Source organism: Gracilinanus agilis, chromosome 4 (assembly GCF_016433145.1).
Source record: "Gracilinanus agilis isolate LMUSP501 chromosome 4, AgileGrace, whole genome shotgun sequence".
Taxonomy (NCBI): domain Eukaryota; kingdom Metazoa; phylum Chordata; class Mammalia; order Didelphimorphia; family Didelphidae; genus Gracilinanus; species Gracilinanus agilis.
The window spans coordinates 356,936,591-356,961,715 of NC_058133.1; the positions used below are offsets into that span (position 1 = coordinate 356,936,591).

The following is a 25,125-nucleotide window of genomic DNA, read 5'->3' on the forward strand; positions in this document are numbered from 1 at the left end:
ATACTGTATAAAGAAAAAGGGTGTGCCAATACCTTATGACTCATAGACATGTGCTTTCCGTACTGAAATGCCATATCCTGGACCTCAGTATCATGCTTTGCTAATTCCATTGCAGCTTGGCAGCTCTTTGCTAGCAAGGCACTATGGGAGAGGAAAATCTGCTCCTTCCAAGTCGATATTCCGATATCATCTGTGATACAGTTTTCCTGAAAATGCAACAAAAGCCAAGATGAAAAAGCTTCCCCCCCCCTTTTTTTTTTAAAGTGGCTCAATTGTTTCAATTCTTGAAGAATGATATGACTGGGAACCTAACAACACAAGTTATCCTTCACTTGTAGATGATACAAGAAAAAGTATTAAGATTTTACCTCAAGCATAATGAGTGAACCAGTCATTTCTCTTACAACAATGGAGAAGGACGAAACTAAAGGAAATTAATGTTGTGGTAATGTCTGTTTCATATTCATAAAGTATTATCTTTAAATGTATATCCCAGAACAAATTGGAGTGCCATGAAGCAACATCGGACTCAGGACTGCTCTCCTTGTAGACAGAGTTCTGTTGTATCCCCCAATATGCAAAACCTTGTAGAAGACTGCAACTATCAATGAGAAAGAAAAGGATGGGGGAATCATGAAAAAAATGATCCTACGATCCCACAATATACAAGCCACAGATTATTTCATACAGATATACCAATGTCGGATGCTATATTAAGACACGCTAAAGGAGTCTCTATAAGATGTGATTGGGTGCTTTCAGATAAACTCTAAAAATCATAAAACTCAACATGAAACAAAGGAGAAAGAACTATTATATGAAGCTTAATTACATACCACAAACTTACTTTAAAACTCACTACCAGAGCCCTCTTCTAATTTAAAAAAATAATCATTTTTACTTTGAGCAGAAGAGACAAATAAGAAAATAAGCTTATACTAAGTATATAGTCTAGGAAGCAACTTGCTCTTCACTTAATTTTTTTTTTTAAGTCTGGAGAAGTAGAAAGATTACTGGGTTCCTGGGTTTAGAGTCATAAATATCTAGGTTTAAGTGATCATGCTACCACTTATTGTACTTCAATTTCCTCATATAAAAAACATGGCAGAGGAAAGGATGTCTAAAAGGTTACTTGTAGCTATAGCATTCTGAGGCTATGTTTTTATATTCTGGGCCTTAACATATTTCAGTTAAATCTTTTATAAAGAGTGGAGAAATTTTAATATATGAATCAGATCTAGTTCTAAATTCAGTTAGTATTTCAGTGCTAAATATTAATACATGTACAACCCAGATTGAATCACCTGTCAGCACCAGGAGAGAGAAGGCAAGGGAAGGAGGGAAATAAATTCAATCATATAACTTAGGAAAACTTGTGTGGAAATTTGCTGTTACATGTAATAGGTAAAAAATAAAATTTTAAAATGCCAAAAATTGAAAAATATATTTCAGTGCTAGATTTAATTAATAATACAACAAAAGTAACAATTGCTTCACAAGTATTATTTTAGCAGGATAATACTAATAACTTATGCTGATACAGTGATTTAGCATTTAAAAAGAACGTTCTTCATATACTTCCTGGGGGGTAGGTAGTGCAAATATTATTCTCTTTTTACAGATGATTAAATTGAGTCTTGGATAGGTACAGTGACTTATCCATGGAGAAGGTAGAATTCAAATAAAGAGCTTCTGTCTTCGAATCTTGTGGTTTTTTTCCACTACTCCAAATAGTATAAGAAGGATGCTGTTCTGTGAAAATCAGTCTTTTCCTTTGTAAAATGAGATGAAACACTTTCCATTGCTCAGAGCACAGTTAGCATGTTTCACCATTAAACATGAGGGGGAGAGAGAGGATTTCAATAAACTCATGATTTAAAACATTTTAAATAAAAACTTTTAAGCTATACTTATCTCCCATGTAATATATAGGTTAAAAAAAGGGCAGTAGTAATTAGTAAAAGTAATTTTTACTGTCCCCTTTGTTTTTTGTCTTTCCTTATCTGACTGTATATCTTTCTCTTTTCTCTATCTTCTTCCTTTATGACATTAACAGAGAACTGAAGTTATTTACATTATAAATTGTTATTTATAATAATTATAGTGATTTACAGAACAATAATATAGTTATAATAAAACATAATAATCACATTATAATAATAATTTCTTTATTAAGAGTTTTTAATGTTTTGGTTGTTAATTTTAAAAGTAGCTGACTAGAATATTTTCTTTTGTGCTTTAAAAGAAGTTCTACTAAATAGTTTTTGGCTCATTTGCTTTTTTTGAGGGGGTCCCCCTACTCTCTGCAGAAAAAAAGGATTCCTAAATTTAACATTTTCTAAAAGGCAGTGCTGAACAAATTGAGTTCGTGTTCAGAATAATACACCTTTAGATACTTTAACATTTTTAATTATTAAAGAGTCTTATGTTCAGTAAATAGAATTTCTCAAATCTGGAGAATATTACACCCAAGAAACAATTTTAAGAAAGAGTTTATGCAAAAAAACTTTCTAACAATCCTCATTTAATTAGATATTTCAACAAACCAGAATGTCACCATTGTCTAGTTCTAGTATACTGAAGTGTGGTACATTTGTGAATAAACTGAAATTATGGTTTCCAGACCACGGGGATGGCATTCAGAAGAGTATACTATATACTGACACATATATGTACTGTATAAAACATACACATAGACATATAGATACATATCCTGTGTACAGGATATATACATCAGTGAACAGTTCAGGTTCTAAATAAATACTATCACTTCTAAAGCTATTATCTGTAGAGAAATTGTTAACAAATGAAATTTAATCTGTTCATTAATCTCTAATCTGTCTGTCATGTGTACATGTGAAAGGGTGCTAGGTTACAGGGTAAGAGAGAATATGTGACTAATGGGAAAAGTATCAGAATTCTGAAATGCAAAGAGAATGATATAATGAGCATTACACTGAAATTCAATGTTTACTGACACTCCATTATACAGTGTAGACATGAAGGTGATAGAAGCAAATATAATCTGGACTTTATACATATCTTGTAAAATTATATTAGATTTTGGTACCATTTTACTAATATTTATTCTAGACTTGCTTTACAGAATACATGAAAAGATCACTAATACCATTTACATGTAATGGAATTTCTAGTTTCAGAAAGGAGAAACATATACCTACATACATTTTTTGTTTCAAGTTAAATTCAATATGAGCAAAAATCCACTTTCTTGTTCTCCTACCTTTCCCTTCTCTTAAAACCAGTTGGGGGTGGGGGGTGGGGAGACAGCTGGGTAGCTCAGTGGATTGAGAGCCAGGCCTAGAGATGGGAGGTCCTAGGTTCAAATCTGACCTCAGACACTTCCCAGCTGTGTGACCCTGGGCAAGTCACTTAACCCCCATTGCCTACCCTTACCACTCTAATTCCTTGGAGCCAATACATGGAATTGACTCCTAGATGGAAGGTAAGGGTTAAAAAAAAAAACAGTTATAGAAGAACAGAAACACAATCAGCTGAAATTATGGTTTCTAAAACACAATTAGGGGTGGAGTTTAGAAGATTATATGATACATACACATACATGGTATATATTATATACATACATAATAGCAAGAAAATTTCAGCCATGGAAACCAGTGGTTTGCTCTCTTGTTCACATTCATTACAACCTGGAATCAGGCAATACATGAGAGGTATACTATGATCCAGCAAAAAGAGAAATGGATTAAAGATCTTGAGATTTAAGGTCTCTACCACTGAACTGGTTTATAGCTTTTTAACAAGTCACTGACTTATGCTCACATGATTGCAAAGCGGATAAAAGAACAGAAATTCAGAATGGCAGGATTATGTTTGAGGCACAAGAAAGATAGATTTTATGATGTGAATGGAAAATGGAAGTTAGGTGAAAAGATGTTGGAGATATGAATTAAAAATGGCTATCAAATGACACCCATTTCACAGGGACATAATAAGTTTGTGACAAAAGTTATCTGGAAAGCCATTACCTTGAAAGCTGTACAGGATGAAGAAATATCTATAAATCTGTCAGGTTATAATATATTATTCTTAATAATACATAGACGCTGGTAGTGAAATTTTGATCCTTGTTTTCCTTAAATCATGTGCTCTAGTATTTTCTTAACAAATAAAATTTCCTAAGTTCCTAATTGTAAAATGCTATATATATCCATGCAAAAACTACAATATTTTCATACTTATCCATTTCATTTCAATATAATTTCAAGTGTATAAGACACCTTCCTTATCCTTGGTGCACCCATTTTAAATAACCCTTCAAAGAAAATTTGTAAAAAAGGTTGGATTATATTCTAAGTACCTCTTTACAAGTTATTGAGGAGAGGCCAACAAAATTCCTAGAGAGGATTAGGTAGTAAAATGATGGATCTGGCATTAGGAAGACTTGAGTTCAAATCTTGTCTCAGACATTTATTGTGAGACTTTGGGCAAGTCACTTTATCCTTTCTCTATTTCGACTTCCTTATCTGTAAAATGAGTGATTTGGCCTCAATGGATTCCTAAGAATCCATGACCCAGAAGAACCTCTGGGACATTTGCTTACTTACAGAGAGACTATCTTTGAACCTGAAATTGGAGTATATGGTCTAAATAAGGATTTGGAGATGAATTTATGTAAAATTGTCCAAATGTCAGTAAAAGTATAAAAATTTAATCACAATTATGCATGTAATGAATAGTCTACTGAAAAGAATAAAATGAAAGCTGCAAAATACATATTAGTTAATATTTATGTTATCATTTTCATTATTCATCTACATTTGAAGTTGATGGCATATTGTTTTACTCATGGTGCTTGGAAGAACTAGGTTTGTTCAATAATTGTACATTCTTCATTTTTTCAAATATCCCTTGGCAAATCTCCAAGAAAATCATTTGAACTGTCTAGAGAGGTTTTACAGTCTTGATAGGTATCAATGACATGATTTTACATATATAGGTCTCTATGACTTGTCACCACCGAAGTCCCTGGCACTGTCAAATGATACTTCAGAAACAGATGGTTTTATTAAGGAACATTGGGATTTTTCTATCTGACTTTTAGCTGAAAACTCCTATGTGTGTTTTCTCCCCTATTCGAATGTGAATTCCTTGAGAGCCTTGACTGTTTCTATCTCCAGCACTTAACATATAGTAAACTTTTAATAGTGAAATTCATTCATTAATCTATCAGTAATTAGTCCTTTTGCCCATTATTTTCTGTCCACTAAATAGAGTAAATTTATATTCTATGATGTTACTTGATGTTTATCATGTCCTGCACCTTCTGATTTTCTTATAAAATAATAATAATAATAGCTAGTGTTTATGCAACACACTAAGGTCTGCAAAATATTTTACAAATATAATTTCATTATCCTGAGAGGTAGTTGCTATTATAATTCCCATTTTACAGATAGGGAATCTAAGGAAGGAGTTAAGTGACTTGGCAAGGGTCATGTAGCTAGAATATGAAGAGTTTTGAATCGAGGCCTTCTGAATCCAGGTCCAGCGCTCTATCCATACTAATTTCACATCCAACTTCCTCTATCCTTATGGAAGAAATTATTTTTGATATATAGTTGTTACCTAAACAGTTATATACCTTTGTCTTTTTTCAGTTCTCAAACCTGAACCACTTTTTCCAACACATATTTTGCTCCTCTTTCCTATTCCCATCTTTGTTTTGAAATTACTTTGTACTGAAGTATATAATGACTTGGAGAGTTCTGTGATAGAATTCTTCAACCTCTGAAATAATTTGTTGTTGTTGTTCAGTTGTATTTGACTCTTTGGGACCCCATCTGAGTATTTTTTACTAACGATATTGGACTGGTTTGCCATTTTTTTTCTCCAGCTCATTTTACAGATAAGGACCAAGGCAAACAGAGTTAAGTGACCTGCCCAGGGTCCCAAGCTAGTAAGAGTCTGCGGCCAGATTTGAATTCAGGTCTTCCTGACTCTAGGCTATGCCACCTTGCTGTCTCCTAAAGCAATTATTGCTATATAACCAGAAATTATCTTCATAAGTAATCTTTTTGTTTATGCTCAGTGTCCTATTTCTTGTTTCTTGTTGCCTTTAGGAATATGAGGAAACTAATTCCGTGGATTTCTTTGTTGGTCTCTCCAAGAATATGGTGTGGAGAGGGTCAGTGGCCTGCAAGTACCAAGCTAAAATGGCCTCAGATATTGGCAGTCAGTCAGTTGGTAACTTATTCAGTTAAGAAGCATCATGTTAAATGGTTCCTATGTGCTAGGCATTGTGCTCATAAACTTGAAGTCCATGCTAGTTGAAGTGCTAAGAGGCTCTTCACTGGGTTTGCTAAAAAGTCAAGAATTTTTGGGTCCCAGCCAATCCTTATGTTCCAGGAGAATTGCTGTCTACCTCAATGGAAGTAATGCCCAAAGTGATGAAATAATGAATCTCTGAATATTTAGAAGAGTTATTCTTCACTAAGGCAGAGTGAAAAACAGGCTGAAGCAGGAGTCAGATGGACCTACCTCTGACCATACTATTTGTATGTAATCATTTAACCTCTTAATGTTCTAGATAACTTTAAGATTATAACTTGAAGAGAAAATGCCAACCTGAATTAACAACTTCCTCATCTAAGAGTTCTAAAAACCAATGAAATCACAAGTCCAGTCCCTATCCTTATTCTTTTAAATTTTTCAATTTTAAATAATTTAAATAAATAAATAGTTTTATCTCAAGTAGTTTGTGAAAGTATTATAGAATATGATTTATTATTAATACCAAGTAAATTTAACTATCTTTCAAGGTTGTTACATTGTGATTAATAATTTTTAGAGCTTACATTCATATTCTGCCCAAATTTTTTATACTATTCCTCCCCCTCCAACAAAACAAAATCTTGGACCAATCTGACCTTCTCTGAACTTGATGGCCAAACTAATCAAAAATGGCCACATTCAGCAACCTTAACTTTTCTCTCTTCTTTATTTCTAGCAGCCTTCACATCGTGACCTATTCTGGTGCAAGCTCACATTTCTCCATCTGATCTACAGTACTTTTACCTCCTACTAAGTTTGCTTGTTTCCATTCTCCTTTGAATCTAAATCACTCTTGAAGACAGCACACACAATAGGCTTTAATTCTGAATCAATTTCAACATTTTCATGTTCAATGGATGATTTAAGAGAGATTGTCTACTTCAAAGAAAAAAAGATGTCAGTAAAATTATAGGTATTTATCATTATCACCGCCACCATCATCAAAGTCTTGGATTTGTGACTGATGTTAGTGCTAACAGATGCCCAACAAGCAGTAAAACATGACATGGCATGTTTTATTAGCTCATTAATACATGCCTTGGGTACAATCTTGAGGGACAAGGTTGTGAGTAAATGAACCAATAAAATATACCCTGGAGTATCTTAATGCTTTTATATAGCATTCGATTCACTTTTAAAATCTCTTAAAATCCATTTTTCACTTTTAAACTGCTGAATTTTTAACTTTAAAGAAAGTGAAACATTTCTTTTATTTCCAAACTATTCAGGAAGAGTCTACATTTTAATTATCTTTTCTTTCATATTTAATTAAAGCCTGCATTCTTAGACCTCCTCTTCCATTTTACTAGAACTATCTTTTATTCCTTTCATATTTTTTAATAGAGATATTTTGCCAAACAATGGCTATTATATGACATTCATAGAGAGACTAATTGCCACACCCTGTACAGAGCCTTGAAGACCAAATCCCAAACCTCAGTTTACTTTTCCAGCATCTGAATTCAACAGCCCAGTCCCTCATATTACATGCTAATTCTGGCTAGGACTGAGGCTCCCATCCGACCTTATCATGAAGTCAGTACCCCTGGTCTGGTTCCCTAGGTTCCTGCAAGCTACACTTTAACTAGCCATGAAGTGACCAGTGCTATAGAGAGCTACTGCTCAAGGGTTGAAATGCTATGCTTAGGAAAGGCTGTGCTCAGGGAAACAGATTTGAGTGAATTTGTAAGAATCTATTATATTGCTGGGGAGATAGGAAGAGAGAGGGAAAGGGGGAAAAAGGTGGAAGGCTAATATAAGAGGAGAGGCAAAAAAACTACAGATGGAGAGAGAGGGGATGGGGAAAGAATGGAAGTAAGAGCTTTTTTCCCTGTTGTATTTTTATGGGATCCAGGTTTTTTTTTTTTTCTTTTTTAAGGGAAAGTACTGTTTTATATTGGTGTTAACAAATTGCAGATGCAAAGAACAGGTTAAAAGAGACTGAAAATGATCTAGCCAAGTGAATGAAAATAGTTAACAAGAAGTAAAATAAGAGATATATATCAGAAACTACTTATGGAAGTAGGAGTCAGGACAGTTGCTGAATTCATTTTACCACTCTTATTCAATGTTCACTTCTAGTGCCAACACCTTTGTCTTAGGCCTATGATATTTCACACCTGGATTCCTTCAGCATAATCTTAATTAGTCTTCCTGTTTCCAATATCTCTGATTCCCAAGCAATCCTACACCCAACTTCCACAACAATCTTCTGAACAAATTTTCATTACATTGAAAATGTGCAGTAGTTCTCTTCATACTATATCAAATGTGAACTTTTCAATCTAGTATTTAGAGCCTTAACATAAAGCTACTCTGAACATAATGGTTTTTTTTACAAGGTTCACTAAATCTGGATTATTTTGGTTTAATGCCCTGATACTTAGAAGTTTAATAAGACAATTTTATGTCATAGTTATTTGCATAGGTTACTAAATACTTATACATATGACATATACAGTGTTATATAATTGATACATAAGATAAATACATATTTCTAATGTGATCATTCAATACTAACTATAAAATAGGCATAATTAAAGAGATAATCATAGATATTACATTTTGCTAAAAGGTACCATAAACAATGAAGTAATATCAATACTAACCATATATACACTAAATGATATAGCTTGCAAATTGTTAAAAGGAAAAGTTAAATAAGTTATAGGAGGAAATAGATAGTAAAACCATAGTAGTGCAGGCCCAAAATTTATCCCGTTAAGAACTAGATAATTCTAATCATAAAATAAATAAGAAAGAAGTTAAAGAGAAGAATAGAATTTTAGAAAAGTTAGATGTAGGGGGCAGCTGGGTAGCTCAGTGGATTTAGAGCCAGACCTAGAGACTGAAGGTCCTAGGTTCAAAATCTGGCCTCAGCCACTTCCCAGCTGTTTGACCCTGGGCAAGTCACTTGACCCCCATTGCCCACCCTTACCACTCTTCTGCCTTGGAACCAATACATAGTATTGATTCCAAGACAGAAAGAAAGGGTTTTAAAAAAAACCAAGAAAAGTTAGATGAGTTAGATGTGACAGACCTCTGGAGAAAAATGAATAGGAATATAAAGGAGTATAAATTTTTCATAGTTGTACATAGAACCTTCACAAAAAATGATCATGTACTAAGGCATAAAAAGATTTACAAACAGAAAGCAGAAATATTAAGTGCATCCTTTTTGAACTATAATGCACCTAAAATTATATTCAATAAAGAGTCTTGGAGGTATAAGTTAAAAATTAATTGGGTAGGGGGCAGCTGGGTAGCTCAGTGGATTGAGAGTCAGACCCAGAGACGGGAGGTCCTAGGTTCAAATCCAGCCTCAGACACTTCCCAGATGTGTGACCCTGGGCAAGTCACTTGACCCCCATTGCCCACCCTTACCACTCTTCCACCTAGGAGCCAATACACAGAAGTTAAGGGTTTTAAAAAAAAATTTAATTGGGTAGTTAAGTAGCATAGTAGATAGAGTGCTAGGAGTCTGGAGGAACTATGCTTAAATCTGGTCTCAGATATTTCTTGGCTGTGTGACCCTGGACAAGTCACTTCACCAAAACTGCTTAACTCCTGCCACTCTTCTGCCTTACAATTGATACTATGATGGAAGGTAAGGGTTTTTTTTTCTAATTAACTGAAAACTAAATAAACCTAATCTTAAAGAATTAGTTGGTAAAAGAATAAATCATAGAAACAATCAATTATTTTATTAAAAAGAATGACAACAACAAGATAACATACCAAAATTTGTATGCAGTCAAAACAAGTACTTAGGAGAAAATTTATAATTCTATGGATTTACATTAATAAAAAAGAGAAAGAGCAGATCAATGGATTGGGCATGCGATTAAAAAAAATAGAAAAAGAATGAAATAAAAATTCCCAATTAAATACCAAATTAGAAATCCTGAAAAATCAAAGGAGAGATTACTAAAACTGAAAGTAGAATATTAAATGTAATATCATTTGAACACATACATGTATTTATCTTCAGAAACTAGATGGGAGGTATGGTAAAGAGCATCTGGGTGAAGACTGAAAGAGATAATGATAATTTCCTTAGCACATACTACAAACCATCAGGACAAAACAAAATTATTAGATCAAGTTTGGGGAAGAAATTTGAAGCATAATGTGGTACTGATGAAGAGAATTAATTCTTGGAATATCTATAGAAGTTTTCTCTCTGCTAAAAAAAGAGAAGTTAATAATTTAATGAGTTCCCTTAATGATAATTTCATCTTTAAAAAGGCCAAGCAACCAAACTCTATTTTGAAACCAATCATAAAAATTAATTGGTTACCAGAATAGAAATTATAATAATCTTAGGGAGAAATGTCCACCGAATTTTAGAATTTGTGATGGCGGAAAGGGATGTTTGATGTACTCTTGACATGTACTCTAGATTTTGGGAGAATGGATTTCAAAAAGTTTGGAAAACTTATAGAATCACAGAATCTCATGATTAGAAGGGACCTCAGAGGGTCTCTAAACCAACTCATATTTGTAAAAAATTCTTGGTATATTTAGCTTCGTTTTGAAAAACTAGGAGAAATCCTAAGATAGCCCATTTCATTTTTTTTTTTAAACCCTTGTTCTTCGGTGTATTGTCTCATAGGTGGAAGATTGGTAAGGGTGGGCAATGGGGGTCAAGTGACTTGCCCAGGGTCACACAGCTGGGAAGTGGCTGAGGCCGGGTTTGAACCTAGGACCTCCTGTCTCTAGGCCTGACTCTCACTCCACTGAGCTACCCAGCTGCCCCCCCATTTCATTTTTTAAAAAAAAATTTCCATAGTTACATGATTCATGTTCTTACTCTCCCCCCTCGCCCAACCCTCCTGCCCCCCCATAGCTGACACACATTTCCACTGGTTTCTTCATGTGTCATCAATCAAGACCTATTTCCATATAATTGGTAGTTGTAGTGGGGTGGTCTTTTATAGTTTACTTCCCAAATCATGTCCGCATCAACCCATGTGCTCAAGCAGTTGTTTTTCTTCTGTGTTTCCATTCCTTTAGTTCTTCCTCTGAATGTGGGTAGTGTTTTTTTCCATAAATCCCTCAGAATTGTCCTGGGTCATTGTGTTGCTGCTAGTACAGAAGTCCATTACATTCGATTTTACCACAGTGTATCAGTCTCTGTGTACAATGTTCTTCTGGATCTGCTCCTTTCACTCTGCATCAGTTCCTGGAGGTCTCTCCAGTTCACATGGAATTCCTCCAGTTTTTTATTCCTTTGAGCATAATAGTGTTCCATGATCAGCATATATCACAATTTGTTTAGCCATTCCCCAACTGACAGGCATACCCTCGTTTTTCCAGTTTTTTGCTACCACAGAGTGTGGCTATAAATATTTTTGTACAAGTCTTTTTCCCTATGATCTCTTTGGGGTACAAACCCAGCAATGGTATGGCTGGATCAAAGGGCAGGCAATCTTTTAGTGCTCTTTGGGCATAGTTCCAAATTGCCATCCAGAATGGTTGGATCAATTCACAACTCCACCAGCAATGCATTAATGTCCCAGTTTTGCCACATCCCCTCCAACATTCATTACTCTCCCCTGCTGTCATTTTAGCCAATCTGCTAGGTGTGAGGTGATACCTCAGAGTTGTTTTGATTTGCATTTCTCTAATTATTAGAGATTTAGAACACTCTCATGTGCTTATTGATGGTTTTGATTTCTTTATCTGAGAATTGCCTATTCATATCCCTTGCCCATTTATCGATTGGGAAATGGCTTGAATTTTTGTACAATTGATTTAGCTCCTTGTATATTTGAGTAATTAGACCTTTGTCAGAGGTTTTTGTTTTTATAAAGATTTTTATCCCAGTTTGTTGTTTCCCTTCTGATTTTGGTTGCATTGTTTTTGTTTGTAAAAAACCTTTTTAATCTAATTAATCAAACATTATTATTAATTACAATCAACAATATTAAACATTATTCATTATATATTATAATATAAACAAATATGTTTATATTATAATATAACATATTATTATAAATAAAAATTAAACATTAATTTAACGTAATCAAAATTATTTTACATTTTGCAATTTTTTTCTAATTCCTGCTTGGTTTTAAAATCTTTCCTTTCCCAGAGATCTGACAAGTATACTATTCTGTGTTAGTCTAATTTACTTATAGTTTCCTTCTTTGTATTCAAGTCATTCACCCATTCTGAATTTATCTTGGTGTAGAGTGTGAGATGTTGATCTAAACCTAATCTCTCCCATACTGTTTTCCAATTTTCCCAGCATTTTTTGTCAAATAGTGGATTTTTGTCCCAAAAGTTGGGCTCTTTGGGTTTATCATACACTGTCTTGCTGACGTCACTTACCCCAAGTCTATTCCACTGATCCTCCCTTCTGTCTCTTAGCCAGTACCATACTGTTTTGATGACCTCTGCTTTATAGTACAGTTTAAGATCTGGTACTACTAGGCCCCAATCATTCACATTTTTTTTCATTAGTTCCTTAGATATTCTTGATCTTTTGTTCTTCCAAATGAACTTTGTTATAGTTTTTTCTAATTCAGCAAAAAAGTTTTTTGGTAGTTTGATAGGTATGGCACTAAATAAGTATCTAGGATGATTTTAAATGGTGTTTCTCTTTCTAACTTTTGCTGCTGCGATGTGTTGGAAATATATAGAAATGCTGATGATTTATGTGCATTTATTTTGTATCCTACAACTTTGCTAAAGTTGTTGATTATTTCCACTAGCCTTTTAGTTGATTCTCTAGGATTTTTTAAGTAGACCATCATATCATCTGCAAAGAGTGATAGCTTAGTCTCCTCACTGCCTATTTTAATACCTTCAATTTCTTTTTCTTCTCTAATAGCTCTAATATTTAGAAAGATTTTCCTTAAACTATCTGAAATGTGCACCTTTGCAACTTCCAACTATTTGCTCCCTCCAGAGCTAAGAAAAATAAGCCTATCCTTTTGTGCACATGAGCGTTTTTCAAATACTTAAAAGAAAACTATCATGTCTATTCTTTCCCACACCCATTCCTATACAGAATATTCTCTCCTCCAAGCTAAATATTCCTAGGTTCGTCAAAAAAGTTTTGGCATGGCATGGTCAGAAGTCTCCTCATCATTCTGGCCACCTTTTTCTACATATGTTTCAGTTTTGTCAACATCTTTCCTAAAACATGGTGTACAGAACTGAGCACAATACTCCAAATGTGGTCTGACTAGGTTAGAGTAGAGTGGGACTATAGCCTTCCTTGTGTCTGCATGTGTGAGTTATACCACCTTGTTTACTCATATTGAGCTTACGGAACACTAAAATCTCCAGATCTTTCCTATAGGAACTATTTGTATAGCCACAACTCTCAATCCAGTATTGTCCAGGTTATTTTTAAAACAATTGCAGAACTTCTATATTTATGCATATTAAATTTTATTTCATTATAGCTGGCTCTTCATCTTGAATTACTTAAAATCTTTTTGTTCATGTCTCAGTTACAAATTAACTGTACCTTCCAATTGCACATCATCTGCAAATTTACTAAGTGTGCCGTGTATATAGTATCAGCCAAGTCACTGAAAACATTGTTGAACTAAAGAGAATAGCACCAAGGACAGATCCTTGGGTCACTTCCCTTGAGGCTTCTCTCCAAGATGACATCAAGATAGGATTCAAATGCTCTCCATATAAGTACACTCTTATCAATGTTCTTTCAATGTCTGTTGGAAGTAGAAATTATATGCTATTCTTTGGCTCCAGATTCTGAGACTGACTGGGGACACATTGGCAGGGAATGAAAGATCTTCAGACGGAATTCTTTGGGTCAAGTCAGCCTTCGAGTGATTCTATAATTTGAATGAATAACAACTGCCCAAAAGGAAACTAGTTTTGTTACACAATTTTTTCATCTCCAAGCCAAAGAAACAGGTTTTTCTAATCTGTACTTCTCAGGTGTATTTTTATATGCTCAATCTTTTAAGTACCTCTAATATTTTGTGCTAATCTTTCCTTTCTAAATAAAATGTTTTGCTCAACTTGAAGTACTCACCCTCAAATATTCTACAAGGGAAGTCAGACTAAGAGTGATGGGTAGCTATCAAAAATGAAATTCTGGATTTACAAAGAGATAATTCTGATGAGGAGAAAAAGAAAGACTTGTCCAATGTATTTATATATTGTCTTAAAAGACAATATATAGGGGGCAGCTGGGTAGCTCAGTAGATTGAGAGTCAGGCCTAGAGACGGGAGGTCCTAGGTTCAAATCCGGCCTCAGACACTTCCCAGCTGTGTGACCCTGGGCAAGTCACTTGACCCCCATTACCACTCTTCCACCTATAAGTCAATACACAGAAGTTAAGGGTTTAAAATTAAAAAAAAAAAAAGACAATATATAAATATATAAGAAAATAAGACCAATGTGGAACTCATCAACCCAACAGATTAGAAAAAAGAGATGAAAACAAATATGAAATACAAAAATGTGGTATAATATTCCAAGCAGTCTCAGATGAAGGGAACAAGCTTTTATTAAGCATCAAGTAAGAGTCAGGAAATGTGTGAAGTCCTTTACAAATATTCTCATTAGATCTCAGGAGTGCAAAATTCCACAATTAACTGGGGAAATAGAAGCTAAGAGGTCAGTGATTTTCAGAGTTGAAAGGATCTCAGCATCCATTTAGTCTACTCTTAAAACTCTGGGCTTATGCAGACCACATTCAATATTAGTAACTTCTTTTTAATATAATCATTATGTGCTTTATAGAACCCCAACCCTTTGACCTACATGAAGGATCAAGGTATGGAATGTTGGTATGTCCCTTGCTATGTAGCTCATTTTTCAATCTCCTCTGGGGTACCTGAGTTGGTCAACTTGTCTGCAGCCAAGGTGGCCAATACACATTTGTAACACAATGTATATTCATTACACGTATACAAGGGCATAAGTGGATTTTGCATCCACATTCTATAAAGGTAATAGAGCCATTCTCTTCCTCTTTTCCTAAAAGGGGTCAGACCCAGCCCATTCCCTCATAAACTAATTTATAACAACAACAAAAAAGGAAGTCTTAGTAGCTAGCATAGATAGACTTGGAGTTGGAGAATTTCTATGATGCTATAATTGCATGTACCTCATAGTCAATTTCCCCTACAGTCTGATCTTTCTTGTTCTGGCTTCTATATACTAGGCCTGGATAAGATTGCTTTTAGCAATCTCTGCTCTTCTTCAAGGGATTATGAGGAGTAAGCCTTTTCCTACTCTTCTCCTTCTCAACTATGCCATTTTCACTACATAAAAATGTGCATATAAATACATAAGGCACACAGGGCAGCTAGGTCACACAGTGAACAGAGCACTGAGTCACAAGTCAGGAGGATTCATCTTCCTGAGTTGAAATCCGGCCTCAGATACTTATTAGCTGTGTGACTCTGGACAAGCAACTTAACCTTGTTTGCCTCAGTTTCCTTAACTGAAAAATGAGCTGGAGAAGGAAATGGCAAATCTTTGCCAAGAAAACCCTAAATGGGGTCACAAAGAATTGGACACAATTCAAACAAATGAACAACAATAAAATATAAATAATGTAAAGAAATTACATACAACTCAATGTGTTTTGCTTTTTTGTCACAGTGGTTGGGAAATTTAAGAGCAAAAATTCTGGACAATCATAATAACCATCTCTAGTTTCTGGTCCCTGGTGACATCTACTCCCCCTGTATTTCCTTTATATGGTCTCTGTCACATCTTCTCTCCTACTGTCTCATTTGTGTTATGTTTAAATTGTAAGCTCTCATGCCTTTTTAAATAACCGGAGAACAAATCTAAAATGCACAGAAATTACTACGTCCAATAACATAGTAATAATAATTCTTTTGGATAGCAAAGACTGCTTATATATTTTCAAGAACTCTCTCCTAAAATAAATTCTTTGTATAGCAATGTTTCTCATCTTCTTGAGATTTAGGTTTAACCAATGTTAGGAAAGTAGTCCTACTGTTTATTACTTCACTTACAAAGAATATGAGTGTTAGCTTTTTTTAATAATAAGAGTGATCACTTTTTTTAATTTAAATTTTTCATTTTGAATATTTTCCCATAGTTATATGTTTCATGTTCTTTCCCTCTCCCCCACCCCCTGTAGCCGATGTACAATTCCACTGGGTTTTATATGTATCATTGATCAAGACCTAATTCCATATTATTGATAGTTGGATTAGAGTAGGAGTGATCACTTTCAAATGATAATAAAGATGATTTCAGAAAAAGCTGTAAAGATCTACATGAACTGATGCAGAGTGAAATAAGCAGAATTGAGAGAATATTGTACATATGAGCAGCAATATTGTATGATGATCAACTGTGAAAACCTGGTTGCTCTCAGCAATGCAATGATCTGGAGCAATTCGAAGAGTGAATGCTCTCCACCTGCAGAGAAAGAACTGTTGGAGTCAGACGTGGATCAAAGCATACTATCTTTCACATTAGTGTATTTATGGTTTTATTTTGGGATTTTCATCTTGTATAAGTGTGCTCTTACAACAATGACTAATACGGAAGTATGTTTTGCATGACAATAAAAATAAAAGAAAACATTTTAAAAAAGACTAACTGTTGCTTGAACACATGGGCTGATGGGGATATTATTGGGGATGTAGACACTAAACAATAACTCTAGTGCAACTATCAATAATATGGAATTAGGCATTAATGATATTTGTAAAACCCATTGGAATTATGCGTTGGCTTAGCAGAGTTAGGGGGGTTTGGAGGAGAGGGAAAGAACATGAAACATGTAACTATGGGAAAATATTCAAAATAAAAATAAAATAAAACACTCCCTCCCCAAAAAAGCCTAACTCTTATTACTAGGCCAAGTTGATTATCTTAAACCAGCTTGTTGTAGAGTATATCAGAGCCTATATTGTATTAATAAGTACAATAACAAAAATACAAAAAAACCAAATACAATAATAAAAATACAAAAATACAAATACAATAATAAAAAATACAAAATTAATAACTTTTGTCAGCACAACACAATAATAGATTCAAAGTTCAATGGAAGAGATGTTTGTGTTTCTATTCTTGATCATTATACCTATTTCTAATGTGGAAAAAAAGAGTGATCACTTTCCTTAATTTTCCTAGAGTACTGTGGAACTTCTTAGTTTTCCCCTATCATAGTCTACCTTGTTAAACTGTATTATACTTCTGTATGGGTCCTATGTCATATTAGATTATAAATTCCTTGAAAGCAAAAACTATATAATTTTTCATCTTTGTATTCCAGTGACTTTTACATAGCAGGCAATTAATAAATACCTGATAAGCTGAATTGGGATTTTTTTTTGAAAAGGAAACTTGAATGAGTGGGATTATGATGACAGTAGGAAATCAAGAAGGAAAATCTGAAAAATAATTCCTTATATATTCTTTTTGTAAGATTGTGAAGTAGAAAAATTGCAAAAAGTCTGAGAGAGAAGAGGAAATAAGATCATCTTATTTAATCTCCTCATTTTCCAGATGAAGAAACTTCAGGCTTACCCAAGGTGACATAAATGACCATCAAAATTAGAACTCACCTCCTCTCCAAACCCGGTGTTCTTCCCACTACACCATAAAGAAAAGAGGCAATAAAGGCTTAAGTGTTCAGGAATTTAAAAGTATCAGACTCATATATTGAAAAGAAGGTATGGTTCAACCAGTGGAAGTTTTCCATGAGATGACCTACCTGAGGGAAGGTAAGGGAGGAGGGAAGGTGAAAGATATGAGTTATCTCACTCAAAAGCAATATGCTAGAAAAGCAGTACTGAATATATAGTCAAAGAATACCATTTAGCATAGCATGTCGGAATGGAGCAAGAGCAAGGCCTGTGAGTAACCCTCTTCATGAATGAGAAACTGAATTAAATAGCAGCCAATGAGGCTGAACCAGAATTCTGCCTGACAAACAGTAGAGGCTTAAAGAAACACTTCCTTATTGATCCTAATAGAAATAAATAAAGCCAGTTCCTTTTCTACAGTAGTAGGAGGGACTTTCTCCAAGATTTCTAAGAATACACTGTAACTTGTCATTTCATCTTATCTGGCTATAATTGTCTCATCTCTCAAATGAGTTATTAGCTTACATGATCTAGTTCTTACATTTTAGGGGACACATACACAAATCCTTAGAAAAAATTTAAAACATTTCAAATATACCAAGGATAAGACTGGAGAAGAGAAAATACAGCCTGACCTTGAATCCAAATCTCCTAGCCAACTTTCAGATTTTGAGACGGTTAACTACAAGAATAGAAGCCAATCCTTAGTATCATCTTTTGAGCAATCTTTTGGACACAGTATTTTAGTGGGAATAAAATAAACAGTGATTAAGAAATACCACCCAAGTCTGTAAGGGACATTAGTTGGTCCAGCTATTTAACCTGTTACATTTTATATCTTCTAGTTGAGAAATAAAATGAAAGAAAAAATGAACAATCACACACTGCTAAAGTAGGGGTGCAGAATTAATCTTTTTCTAGCTTTAGTTTGTTAATATAATACATCTCTTGGTTGTTTCATAATGGGTACGAGTAGGGAAAAATAGAATAACTTCATACACTTGCAATAAGAGATTAGAAAGAAATTACAAATAACATCAAGAGTTAGTTTATAAATAGTTGTAGGTGTAGAAAGAATGTTATTGGAGTGGAAATGTTGCTAAATTCATGACAATATGAATGACCACATCCCTAGTGTTAATGGAAACTGAGGAAAACAGTTGGTCATAAGCATAGGTGTCATTATTATAAGGACATCATTTCTCTGTTTAATATACTGTTAGAATAGTTACCTTAGGGGAAAATGTTTTGCAGTATATACCAAGGAAAACACTCCTCTGCTCTTTATTACTCTTAAAAGGAAATTACCTCACAAACTAGTAACTGGTAGTGGGGGTGTGGAGTGGTCTTTAAAGTTGTATAAAAGCAAAGGGAAATGAAGCCCTTAAATTATTCTGTCCATTGAACATGATCAGAGTTTACTAATACTCTGTAGAGAGATTGTCATTCTGATATAGTCCTATACTCAGAAATGATGAGACCAGATTTTCAAGGAAAGCTAGGAAAATTCTATTGCAGTTTGCTTACTTTGGTGTCTTTTGGAGTAAAATGTGATTTTGGATTGTATCCACAATTATACTTTTTTTCTAGTTAATCAAGCCCTGGTCTTTCAGATACTCTTCTATGGAAAGCTATTTTTGTACTGCTCAAGCTTCTTCATTATTGCATCATGTTACCATACAGGAACAAAACACCATGGTAGCCACTTAATCCCTTGAGATATCATAAGGTTTACAGCTTATTTTATGTCACAAAGCAATTCTTTTGTATACTGAATTGGCCCAAGGCTAAGGAGGTGGTAAAACCACTCACAACAAGGCACAACTGGCTGCCCACAAGACCTCTACTTGTGGGCTGCTTTACAATCATGCCAGAATAGGAAAAGCTTGAAGCCACTCTGATGAGGGGGTATTGCTCCTCTCTTTCTGCTTTTCAGAGTATCGACCTACCAAGTCAAAAGAAACCAGATTCTGAAGAGTTGTTGCAATAGCAAACATACTCAGAAAGAGTGAGAGCTTTCTTGGTAGGGAAGGAAGTGTGGTTAACCTTAATTGGACTTGGGGCACAAATGGAGGTACCAAGGAGCACTCCTACTGCTGCAATTGAATCATGAGTTTTCATTCTTTTCCTCTCATATTCCGCCCCAACAGTTTGGCTCTACCCAGTAATTCAGTTGGCCTGAAAAGAGGCATTTCTGGAGAAACTGGAGAAAAAGGTATATTACGGTAAATGCAATGCTACAGCTTTTTAAAATGTGAATTTAGCACTAATAAAAGTTGTCAGACCAGTGTTTTCTAAGCTGTGGCTTACTTATCATCAATAGTACAGAAAAGTTCTTGATGCCTACAACTTTCTCTTCCCCTTTGCCAGTTCTTTCTAACCTCTGTTGTAGAATCTGCACTAGTTTAGGTTTTTAAATGTTTTTTTTTTAATCAAGAAATAATCTTAAGGTTAACAAAAACATTTTAATTCAAAAACTGCCTGAGATTTCTTTACATATCCTAGGCAGGCACACAGATAATATATGTAACCTTTTCATCTAACTGGGTGTAGCTCTTGGGAAAACCTTTATAGAGATTCTCTAGTACAGATAGGTCTAAAAGCTAAAGTTCTTCATCCACAAAAAAAGATGCTCAAGATGACATTAGGGGCACAGATTATATATAAAACTGATGAATGCTGTCAATAAAGAGCCTCATAAAGTTACCTGCAAAGTGATTACTAGGAAGGAACTAGACTCAGATTAGCCACCTACTAACAAACAATGATGTAAGTGTTGTAAAACACAGCCAAAGGGTCCAATTCCAGCCCATTTCCTCCTAAAAGACTTTAGTGCTAACACTTAAAATGCATTTCTCTCCCTCCAAGCCAAGCCAAGCCAAGCCACTCCACCCCACCCCCACCTTCCAACTGCCCTGATTCTCTGCAAAGACCACGTGGGTGATAGTGATTGCAACAAATTAACCTGGCCTGAATGTTAGCAGGTTTCCAAAACATAACATAATTTTGGAGCCCTATAACAAGTGTCTAGTATCTTCACAGTATACCAAGGTTATGTTTTTAGTATTCATGTTTCTTAAGTGGCTTGCTCATCTCATGAAATTCTGCTTCCATTACAATTCTCATTCTCTCTCTCTCTCTCTCTCTCTCTCTCTCTCTCTCTCTCTCTCTCTCTCTCAAAAAGCTTAATATCTGCACACATGTAGTCTCAACAATTTCTAGTTAGGCAAGACGCACAAGTTAGAATAATGAAGGCTTTAAGAGAGGAGTCCCTGATTACTCATATTAAATGTTAAATGAGGATAGTGGTAAATGAAGCAATTTTGTGATACCTAAAGCAGTACTGAAAGGGGAAGTATAATGAAAGTTTTCTTGAGAAGTCCTGTTAAATGAGTAAGAAAATTTAACTTTATTTCTGTAAAGTTAATCAACATAATTCTACTATGCAACCATCACGATTGTTATCATGCAGAAATGGATAGTAAAATCTTTTCTGATAGTAAAAATACCACTAGACATGCAAACTTAAGTGTTCAGCCATTTTTCTTGGGCCATAGTCAACTCTTCCATGATATACTCAATACCAATTCCTCTGAGGAAAGCCCAGGCACAGCTGTCTCGGCAAAAGATTCTCTTTAAGCTCCACCTTGTATCCAAGTTACCTGTAGACCAGAAGGGGTCCCTCCCAGTTGGCTGGGGTGGTACTGCAGATTGAGTAGACTGTAAGTCCAGCCAGAGAGGAGGTTATATTAATTGGCTAACTCTATTATGTTCCAAGCATATGGCTACTAGTTTTTAGCCAAAACACTTAGCTAAAAAAAATGTTATGTATGAATTAAACACAAACAAAATGGTAATCACATTTTTCTTGAGTGTTTTAAATTCATTCCTTTCCAGGAGCTCCAAAATCCTTACCTCTGCTGAAGTAGAGTTTTCACAGTATATCCCCTGTACTAAGTCAATAAGAGCACTTGATACAAGTTCCACGACCTGAAAAACAATGAGGAAAAAAATGAAAAGAAGCAATGTGAAAAAATCATTTATCCTCATTTTGCCTTAGAACAGAACACAGGGTTCAATGTACTGGTAGGATTATGTGGCTTGACAGAATGAATAGGGTTATCAGCAAAGATCCTGGCAAATAACCTTGCCCATCTGAAAACTAAAACCATGATCCAAATCCTTCAAACCTACAGTCTTATGGTTTTAGTGTCCCATTAATATACATGAAAATCTAGTGAAGAGTCATTTGGAACATCTATTTAAGTTTCAGCTAATCAATGAAATCTTAAATCAATCTAATTTTTACATGTTAATTTCTGTCAGGCTGGAAATTTTTCAATACTTCATTCGGGAAATTGCTACAATTCTAATTTTCATTCTTCTTACAGAAAGAGAAGACAGAATCGAAAGCAGAGCTAACCTTTTAAATGTGATCATTTGGGACTCTGCTCTTCTTGAAATGTGCTGGGGATGTATTTAGTGCATGGCCTGAGGGTCAGCTGTACCACATACACTGAAAATGTCTGCAACCCAGAATGTTTAAATCATATTTATCTGTATTATCTTGAGGTTTTAGATTCTTAAAAAAAATTCAAGCAAAGCTAAAAAATCTGAACTTGTTCTAGAACATAAAATAAGTAGTCAATGGTCTCTCTGGAACTACTGTACAATTTAGAGTTGTTTGTACAAACTATCTTAATTCAAGAGAATAAAATGATGGAGTTGGTTATAAAATTCAATGCAGTTTTTTCAAATAAAGGTTCCTGAAGGCAAGCCCATTAAGGTTCACAAAATTTAATTTCTTGAGCATTTAACTTCCTATATGGAATTTTCTATCTGATCCCTCCTCTTTGCTTCCTAAAATTTAGCTTTAGTTCTGATTGAATTAAAGGGTTTTATTTCAGTTGTTATCACTTTTGTAACTGAAGATAGTAAGCTGAAGGCTACAGACCCAAAGAACAAAATACCTGAATCTCAGAACCTGTACCTGATAAACATTTTTTGGGCCAAATTGTATGCCTCACAATTTCAACACACATATTTATCTCTATATTTATATTTACTGACATGCTGCATAACACACAAAGACACAGATAACTAGAAATGCTGCTGATTAAAGCACATTTTTTCCCTAGCAATACAGATAGATTAATTTGTAAGATGTATAAAAATAGTCTTTTTTTAAAAAAATCATGTTGTCCTTTAGGTAACCAAATACTGAAGAAATATTGTAGCAATATGAGCTGCATAGGAACTAAAAGGACAATGATCCTACAGTATTACCAGATGTGTTGAGTTATTTAAGTGGGGAACAGAGAAAATGAAGGGATTTTTTTCCCCTCAAGGTATCAGATAAGCTTCATTTTCAAATCCAGAAGGATTCAGTATCACCAATAGGTCTATGAAGGACTGTAACTAAATGCGAAGCCTTAGATTATATTACCATTTATACAAGCACCATCCCAAGATTCTCCCGATGGCTGGGACACATAATACAGATCAATCACTCACTAAAAAATGTTATGGTTTGTGAAACTGCCTGAGTTCTGAAACTAACACTGGTAATATGAAGAGGAATTTAAAGACAGAGTACTACTTTAAATGTCAAAATGATGCTATGAACCTTGCACAATGGATCTTGGCTAAGGATTACTAGATCTTTCTCTCACTCTCTTGAAATTCTAGACAAAGTAGGAGCAACAGAACATTCTTGGGTGTTTCTCCCCACCTTTTATTCAATTAGCAAGTACAGGCTGCCTCTGACCTAGAGTAGATACCTGACTTACAAATGACCCAGACTTAAGAACAACCACTATTGAACACTTTCCATCTTCCTCAGCCCCAAACTATAGGTCTTGCTACCACTCTCCAGAAGAACCCATCAGATTTGAAAAAACTTAGAGCATTAGACAATAAGTAGGTTCCAAAGAAGTGGAAGGTAAGAAATAGAAGAAGAAATGAAGGAAATTAACCTTGAGGGCAGCATTACCTACTCTGCCCAAAGCTGGCTCCTCTGAACAAAAATATGTATATTCAAGTGGCCTGATAATTTTTGCTTTACTTTGATATGCTGTCTAAAATTTCACCACTTTGGACTAATAAGTATCCTCTTAAAAAAAAATTCAGGTACCACTAGGGGCTATCATTTATATCCTTTTGTAAATTAGTTAAAGCAAATGACCATCTAGAAATTGATTTGGGGAGAAAGAATGGAAATGAGCCAGTAATAATTTTATATTCTGAAGCACAGAAGACTTTGGAAAGAAGGGCTAGGAAGAGGCAACAGGAGTCCCGGGGGCAGAAGAATGATGTGGAAATGTAAATGGAGAACTCAGCAAAGACATTTTACCTATTATGAAACTTTTATTTATGGCCAATCCTATATAGGGAAGAAGTAAGAAAACTATATGCCACCTCTAGCTTCCCAGAATATGCAGCTCAAGCTAATTCTATATTTTACCTATAGTATGTATTAAAAAGGCTTTTGTGGGCTATCCTAGGAATTTCACAATCCCTAAAATATACTTCATATGGGAAAAATGAGATCCAAATTTCAAATAACTAGTTTACAAATAAACTCTAGAATATTTGTAAATTAGGGAAGGCCTAGAGTTATGTTGCTAAACTTTAAAATAAATTGTTTTAAATGTACACTGCCATAAGATAAAGGAAGCTTTGAGAAGATCCTAAATCTATTTTTTTTCTTTTTTTTTGTTTTGTTTGTATTTTTTTTAAACCCTTACCTTCCATCTTGGAGTCAATACTGTGTATTGGCTCCAAGGCAGAAGAGTGGTAAGGGTAGGCAATGGGGGTCAAGTGACTTGTCCAGGGTCACACATCTGGGAAGTGTCTGAGGCCAGATTTGAACCTAGGACCTCCTGTCTCTAGGCCTGGCTCTCAATCCACTGAGCTACCTAGCTGCCCCTGAGAAGATCCTAAATCTTAAAAAATCTAAATCTCCCTATCTCTCCTATCTCTTTTTTTAGGTCTCCATTATTTTACCACCTACTTGTTTCTTCTTTTGTACTCTAGGGTTCCCCACTACTATTACTCTAATGAAATTGCTCTTTTTCAGGTTATTGATAACTGTCAAATCCAGTGGTATATTCACCATCCACTTCTTTCTGCAATACTTGATATTAGTCTCCACTCACTTCTGGCAATCCTCCTCACCTAGCTTAACTCATGACACTGCTCTCTCCTATTTTTTTTTTCTGACTTCTATCAATGATT

At 34.7% G+C, this 25,125-nt stretch overlaps 1 protein-coding gene across 1 annotated transcript in view; it reads right to left on the minus strand.

The window, feature by feature from the left end:
• Positions 1-25,125, minus strand: part of PDSS2 (decaprenyl diphosphate synthase subunit 2) — a 318,869-nt gene that overhangs the window by 61,377 nt on the left and 232,367 nt on the right. The window contains exons 4-5 of the mRNA XM_044675399.1: positions 21,805-21,879; positions 33-206 (exon numbers count right to left, since the gene is read on the minus strand). Of these exons, the coding sequence (XP_044531334.1) occupies positions 33-206; positions 21,805-21,879 (249 nt within the window). The remainder of the gene's footprint in view (positions 1-32; positions 207-21,804; positions 21,880-25,125) is intronic.